At 58.2% G+C, this 7,722-nt stretch overlaps 1 protein-coding gene across 2 annotated transcripts in view; it reads left to right on the top strand.

The window, feature by feature from the left end:
* Positions 1-7,722, top strand: part of TTC38 (tetratricopeptide repeat domain 38) — a 24,007-nt gene that overhangs the window by 13,153 nt on the left and 3,132 nt on the right. For both annotated transcript variants that reach the window (XM_007453904.1, XM_007453903.1), the window contains 4 exons: positions 1,692-1,751; positions 2,600-2,638; positions 4,609-4,690; positions 6,457-6,622. In XM_007453904.1, the coding sequence (XP_007453966.1) occupies positions 1,692-1,751; positions 2,600-2,638; positions 4,609-4,690; positions 6,457-6,622 (347 nt within the window). The remainder of the gene's footprint in view (positions 1-1,691; positions 1,752-2,599; positions 2,639-4,608; positions 4,691-6,456; positions 6,623-7,722) is intronic.

Here is a 7,722-nt window from a genome sequence, read left to right as displayed (position 1 = left end):
TGTGGCCTCTCCCATTTGCGGAGCACAGGCTCCGGACGCGCAGGCCCAGCGGCCATGGCTCACGGGCCCAGCCGCTCCGCGGCATGTGGGATCTTCCCGAAACGGGGCACGAACCCACGTCTCCTGCATCGGCAGGCGGACTCTCAAGCACTGCGCCACCAGGGAAGCCCGCCCCCAGATCTTTTTAAGGATCCCTGAACGCTGGGCACGAGCTAGGCCCTGGGTGGGGGTGGGGGTACAGTGTGGGTCGGGCCCTTGTCCTCGGGCTCCCCCGGCAGGTGCTGGGTCTGGGTGGAGGGAGTGCAGAGTTGCCATGTCTTCTGAGGGGGAGGCTGCGGAGGCGTGGCCAGGGCCAGGTCATTTGTATTCCACTTACTTCCTGCCCCCAGACCGCGATTTTCCTGGGCCTGGGTGCTTGAGGCCTGGCTCCACCCTAGGACGAGACCGTGGTCCCTCTGAGCCTCGGTTTCCTTACCTGAAAACCTGCTATTGCAACAACTGTGAAGCCCTTGCCCCGAAGGAGTCCCCATCGGTGTTAGTCCGACTGTAACAGGCAGCGCGAGGTGGCTGGGGCCATCTCCAGCAGGCACTCGTCCCCTGATGCCTGCACACGTCCCTGCAGTGGCTCCTGCCAGCCTCTGGCCTGGCTGCACAGCCCTGGGGTGGACGATGTGGCCTGGGGCTCCCTTTCCTCCTCCTCCAGCACCTGCCCCAGGCATTTAGCTGTGCCCCTCCCTGGGGACCCTACTGAGAGTCCCACCCAGACCTCTCTGTCCTCAAAAGGCCAGTCAAGTGGAGCGAGCAGTTCCCGAGCAGCGCATGACCGCACCATGCCAGGGGCATTCTCGGGGATGTGGAGGCATCCAGAGGAGGCATCCCACCCAACTGGGCTTGAGGGAGAAACAGTCAGGGAAGGCTTCCTGGAGGAGGCAACGTATGAGCTGAGTATTGCAGGGTGAGTAGGTGTTTGCTAGGCAGAGGACAGGGAGATGTAGGATCAGCTTAAGCAAAGGCGCCAAGGCCTACAATGGCCTGTAAGGGAGAGGGGAGTTGGGTGGGTTGTCACACTCAAATACAGGTGCCAGGTAGACGTGGGCCGTGGAGGAGGCATCGTCAGTTCCTTTCCAGGAGATGGGAGGTGGTATCCAGGCAGAGAAGGAAGTGTCAGCCGCAGCCCCATAGGCTAGTGTTCATGGTAGGGCCAAAAGTGTACCAGCTGCAGCCGTCTAGATGTCACCCCATTCCCCTTATTCTGTGGGCTCTGACAGGACCTGCAGGGAGTTTGGCCCTGGGCTCACTGATCCGTAGGGTTTTACTGGATGCATTGCACTGTTTGGACGCGGTGGGCCTCTGCAGCCATTCGGATAGACTTACTCATTTTCTCCACTCTACACCTAAGGAAGGTGAGGCTTTGGTTCTCCTGCCTTCTTGCTCTGGGGCTAAGATGCGAACCTGCCGCAGCCTCAGCATCCTCAGAAAATTCAGGCACACCACTCGCCGAGGCTCAGAGCCAAAGGAGAAGACGGGGCATGGACTCACCGGCACAGGCCGGCCAGGGCGGGTGCCTGGGAAATGTTTCCTGCATTCAGAGCTGTGGCGCTCTGCATTGGCACAGAACAGCAGCTGCTGCTTCCCACCTCCCCCCCAACAGGCTGTCAAATTTTTCCCTCATTCTCTCGTTCTTTCCCCAGGACTCTGATATGCTTGCTTGTCATAATTATTGGCACTGGGCTTTATATCTGATTGAAAAGGTAAGATGACCGGCTGTCTTATCCTATAAAGATGTCCAAGGAAAGAAATATTTTTCTACCTCTTGCTATACTTTGTATCCTGTGGAGCAGTACGGTGTGATTGCGCATTTCAAAGGTGTCCTGATGCAGCAGAGCACTCATGTTTTCAAATAGCTTTTCAGGCTTAAACCACTTTAGGTATTCTGCACTGTCTGGACTTGGAAATCATGTGTATTGTGTGCCATTTGTGGAGACAGGGTAGCCCAAGCGCCTGCCGCTGTAGTGGACCGCTAGGCTCCCACCTCACGGATGTAGCTGAATGAACCACGGGACCCTCCGAATGCTTTGCCCCAGTGGCAGTGAGGGTGTGGGGACACCCTCGACCCCAGTGATTCCACCACTGGGTCCCATTTATAAGGGTTTGTCTTACAGTTTATCGTAGAGAAAATCTAGAAGCTCCCTAAACGTCCAAAGAGAAATGCTTGCAAGGTGAGGACCCTGTAATGACAGGCAGAATGCCGTGATACAGTGTCCCCAAGAAAGCAGTGAACCCAGCTGAATGGGCAGTAAGGAAAATAAAGGGAAAAACGATCCTAGAAGAAACACATGAGAAAGCTGGCAGCCGCTTGACAAGCGCTTCCTAGGAAGAATAATGCTTTCGCGGAAAGGGCTCCCTTAGCAGCAGCAGCTGCTGCTGCGTCTTCTGCACGGGGGAGCGAAGGGCTGGGGCAGAGGTGGGTTCCTTTCCTCCCATCCTGAGACCCACCATGGCTGTGGGGCGGGGGCTTTGTCGAGGCCATCTGCAATTCCTGTCTCAGCGTCACATTTCACCTCCACCACGTGTTAATCCCGGAACTTCATTTTTCCAGGGCGAATACGAGGCCGCATTGACCATTTATGATGACCACGTAAGTCCACGCTTGCACCCGATTCGGTTTGCTGCAGCGATTCACCCTTCAGTCTCTAACAGATCTTTGAGCCAATCAGTGTTACCCCAGCCAGACCCACAGCTGGCGCGAGAGCACAGCTCTTGTGTAAGGCCTCGCGCCATCGAGTCTCTCGCAGAGCGGGTGTCAGAACGGGATTTGGCTCTTTGCCCCTGGGCGTTGGTAGATTGCACATCTCATTTGGTCATCTCTGAAATCTCAGGCTTCCCTCCACTCATTTTATTTTATTTTATTTTTAAATGTATTTGTATGTTCTTTTTTAAAAGAAATGTATTTATTTATTTTTGGCTGTGTTGGGTCTTTGTTGCTGCACGCAGGCTTTCTCTAGTTGCGAGGGTGAGGGCTACTCTTCGTTGTGGTGCACGGGCTTCTCATTATGGTGGCTTCTCTTTGTTGCAGAGTATGGGCTCTAGGTGCTCGGGCTTCAGTAGTTGTGGCTCATAGGTTCCGTAGTTGTGGCCCATGGGCTCTAGAGCTCAGGCCTAGTAGTTGTGGTGCATGGGCTTAGTTGCTCCCTGGCATGTAGGATCTTCCCGGACCAGGGCTCGAACCCGTGTCCCCTGCATTGGCAGGCGGATTCTTAACCACTGCGCCACCAGCGAAGTCCCCCTCCAGTCATTTTAGATTGCTTTTCTTTGGTAAAAACATTGATCTGCCCATAGGATTTTTTTATTTTTTTTGGCCGAGCCGTGTGGCTTGCAGCACCTTGGTTCCCCGACCAGAGATTGAACCCAGGCCATGGCAGTGAAAGCACCGAACCCTAGACCACTAGACCATCAGGATCTCCCAGGAATTTTTTTTTTATTACAGACTTTTTTTTAAAAAATTTTTGTTTATTTATTTATATTTGGCTGCATTGGGTCTTCGTTGTTGTGTGCAGGCTTTCTCTAGTTGCAGCGAGCAGGGGCTACTCTTCATTGCGGTGCACGGGCTTCTCATTGCGGTGGCTTCTCTTGTTGCACAGCACAGGTTCTAGGCACGTGGGCTTCAGTAGTCGCACCACGTGGGCTCAGTAGTTGTGGTTCGCAGGCTCTAGAGCGCAGGCTCAGTAGTTGTGGCACACAGGCTCCGCGGCATGCGGGAACTTCCTGGACCAGGGATCGATCCCATGTCCCCTGCATTGGCAGGTGGATTCTTAACCACTGAGCCACCAGGGAAGCCCCCCAGGAATTTTTTTTTTTCTGTAGTAAAATATACATACCATATTTTACCGTTTTCACCAGTTTTGAGTGTATGGTTCTGTAGCATTAAGTATATTCACATGGTTGTGCAGCCATCACCACCATCCATTTCTGGAACTTTTTCATCTTTCCAAACTGAAACTCCTGGCCTACTAAACACTAACTCCCTATTCCCCCTCCCTCCACCCCCTAGGTATGTTTAAGAGGGGAAAAAAAAGCCTAACTTGCAACTGCTGGGGACCCCACCATGGGCTTAATAGCAAAGCCTGGGGTCACAAAAATGCTTGTAATTTGAGGATCTAAACCCCAGAGAAAAACACTCAGTAAAGTTTCCTACAGATCATCCTCTCGAGTTGTCGGGATTTCGTAGTAAAGAGTGAAGGGTGCCAAGAGCTGTGTGCCGTGAGACGTAGACCAGCCGAATGTGGAATTGTGGTCGGGTGAGATGATTCTCTGCCGTCATAGACCAGGGCTGGGGGCAGGAGGTGACAGGTGCCAGGGCCCGACAGGTGCTCCCCCAGCTGCCAGTGCGGTGGGCTCTTTCTCAAGTCTGTCCAGTGTCCCTTGGGCAGCTGGAGTGGTCCAGGCCCTCGGAGAGGGGAATGGCCCTGAGAGTTGGGGTGGAGGGGACACTGGTGGTGGCTCCTGTTGGCTGAGGGCTGGCTCTGCCCAGGCCCTACACACAGCCCAGAGGGGTGGGCTCTGGCCGCCCCTGCAGCCCCTCATCCCCTGCCTGCTCTTGTCTTCCAGATCCTCCCCAGCCTGCGGGGCAGCAGCGCGATGCTGGACGTGGCGGACAGCTGCTCCATGCTCTACCGGCTGCGCATGGAAGGTACCCGGTCTGGGTCTCCCCCTCCCGCCCGACGAGGGGGTGGCGCCACGGCCTGCGCTCAGGCCGGCAGGAGCTCATTAGCGAGTTGCTCCAGGGCCCGCTCCCTGTCCTGGGACGGCGCGGCTCCGGGTACCAGCCCTGCGGCTGCCTTCCAGCTGGTCCGAGGCCAGCGGGCCAGGCCACTGCTGCCCTTTCTCCCAGTTCCCTCTGCTCCTCGGTGTGCGGGCCTCAGGCTCCGAATCCTGCTGGCACCTGCCGTTCCCACAGCCTACCTGCCAGGCCTGCATGGCGCGGGTGGCGCCTGGCCACCTGTCTTTGGGTGCCACCTCAGTTTCTCAACTCCCTGGGATTTCAGAGGGAGGTTTTTCCCAACAGTGTCATGCAGTGCTCTTCAGGGAGCCTGGATGGGGTTGCCCATAGCCCTGAGGGCTACGGAAGGCTTATGGCCAACCACTAGGGTACCAGATAGCTCTCCCCTCTCCCCCAGGCTCAGCAGAGCCAAACCTGTACCCACTGTAGGTCCTGGGTCAGTGGGGATGAGGCCCGGGCAGGACTGGCTGTTTCCGGGGGCTCTGGGAAGGCTTCCTAGAGGAGGTGAAATGTGAGCCTTGGAAGGGAACGTAGGGTTTTGCCGGGTGGCGACAGGACAGGATGTTACAGGTGGGAAGCAGCCTATCAGAAGCCCCCAGGACACAGAAGCCAGTGGCCTGTTACGGGGATGAGTGACGGAGTGTGGGGTAGTGTGGGGTCGGTGCGCTCAGAGGAGCAGAGGAGGCTGAGAGCTGGGGAGGGAGCGTGAAGAGTGTGGCTTTCATCTGGGTCTGCGGGGAGCCCCCGGGGCAGGGCTGGCCGGGCTTTGTCCAGCAGGGGTGCTGAGCCAGGGGAGGCTGGGCTGGAGGCCGGGGCATCCGTGAGGAGCTAGGAAAACAGTGAGGGGCTCTCACGGCCATCCAGGTGATAAGGCCTGGACACCGGAACCCAGGCTGGTGGAGGCCTGTGTCTCTGTCCAGCCAAAACCATCCGGAACTCGGTAGAGGTGGGGGGCCTGGGGGCAGTTGAGTCCTGTTGACCCTTCGCCTGTGGAGGTGCAGCCTGGGCCCCCCTGAATTCGCCGGAGGAGGGGCCCGGCCTGGAGGCTTGGAGGCATGGTGTGGGTGCCTCGGGGCCAGTGCAGGGAAGAGGAAGGCCACTTGCTCCCTCAGCATGCAGAGTGGAAACTTCAGAGCCCCGTCCAACTGACAGGCAGAGAAACGGAAGTCAGGGGCAGCAGCAGGGTCACGGGAGGAGCCCGCTGGGAGCAGCAGGAAAACTCGGGTAAAACTTGCAGGAGCGGGAGGGACAGGAGGCGGGAGGCGGTGGTGGGGAGCGGAGCAGAGGAGGGACTGTCCAGAGCTGGAGATCCAGACCCAAAGGCCGAAGGATGCTTTTTATGAATTCTGCTGTGCTGTGCTGTGTCAGGTGCCTGCCCAGTGAGAACCGCGGGAAGAATTTTTAAAGTGGTTTGGGGTTTGTCAAAGGGTCCAGAGACCTCATTTAATACCCTTCCATAGCTTTTTTTTTTTTTTTAACTTGCTTTCTACCTTACCCGTCTGCCGCTTTTATGATTAAACAAAGTTAATATAAACCGGCCCCCAAAGCCTAAGCCGGAGGCCAGGCACCGCCTGCCAGCGTCACCTGGCCTCCTCACCTGGAGCCACCCGTGGGTGCCAGAGGCCCGTGCGCGCAGCGCTCATGCCAGGCCTGTGGGTGTCCTCCCGTGTCCCCAGGGGTGTCTGTGGGTGAGCGGTGGCAAGATGTCCTGTCTGTGACCCAGAAGCACAGCCGAGACCACATCCTGCTCTTCAACGATGTGCACTTGCTGATGGCGTCCCTGGGCGCTGGGGACTCCCGGACCACACAGGAGCTGCTGACCACCCTGCGGGATGCCAGCGAGTACGTGGAGGGCCCGGGGCCACCAGGGGGACCCCCACCCCGCTGAGAGGGCCCTGGGGGGCTGCTCATGCCACCCCTGACCGCCTGGGGGGCTGGAGGCCCCACTGGTGGGTACAGCCGCACAGACGCCTGTGGAGGGCTTCTTGCAGGTGTGCGCCTCCTGGGTATTTGTCCCCATAGGTGAGCATCCCCCGCAAGTGTGTGCCCCCAGGTGTCCACTCCTCACCCCCCACCCTGGCATGCGTCCCCGCGGGGTGTGCCCTGCGAGGGTATAGTTGGCTCCCCCAGGACACAGAGCAGCCTCTCCGTCCCCTAGGCCTCAATGGCAGTGTCATGCACAGGGGATGCAGTGAGGCCCTGGAACCAGAGAGACCTGCCGCTTACAGGGCCTCAGCTCTCTGATGTGAGCCTGCTTCCTCATCTGCTGGGACAGGCTGGTAGGAGAGTGAGGGGCAGTGACGTGGTGACACACACCCAGCACAGTTCCTGAGCCGGTTCCAATCACAGCGGGGGCCAGAGAGAGTCCAGGGAAGCGGGCTCTGCACAGCACAGGCCACCAAGGAGGCAGGCAGCCCTCGTCTCCTGCCTGTAGGGCTAGAGCTGTGGGACCCATGAACCCTGGTGGTTTGTCCCAGGCGCCTGGGGGAGGGTGGCCACCCACGGCCGCTTGCCCTGCCCCTCCTCCCAGGGCTGAACTGCATGAACTGGGGGCTTTGGCTGGGGACGTAGCTTCAGGCCCCCAGCCCTCATGACCCAGATCAACCGCCACCTGAGGGCGACGGGAAGACAAAGCCTGCCGCAGCTGTTCACTCCAGGGGCCAGTGCCAACTCCAGTGCCAGCCTTTACCTGCATTGCCCTGCGAGGGCGGCACTGCTACTCCCATTTTACAGATGAGCAAACCGAGGCCAGGCGTGGGCCATCCGCCCAAGGCCACGTTGCAGTTGAACTGAGTTTAGAGCCCAGTTCTCTCCCCTCCCTGGCAGCTTGTCCTCTGTCAGGTCACCTGATCAAAGCACCTACTGTGTCAGGCACGGAGCCAGGGATGCTGGGCTGAGGAGGAGACAGCCTCCTCCTCAGGTGCCTGAGTGGGGGGGGGGGG

This window comes from Lipotes vexillifer, unplaced genomic scaffold (genome assembly GCF_000442215.2).
Source record: "Lipotes vexillifer unplaced genomic scaffold, Lipotes_vexillifer_v1.1 scaffold382, whole genome shotgun sequence".
Taxonomy (NCBI): domain Eukaryota; kingdom Metazoa; phylum Chordata; class Mammalia; order Artiodactyla; family Lipotidae; genus Lipotes; species Lipotes vexillifer.
Note: the sequence above shows the minus strand (reverse complement) of the source record. Positions and strands in the feature narration are given on the sequence as shown.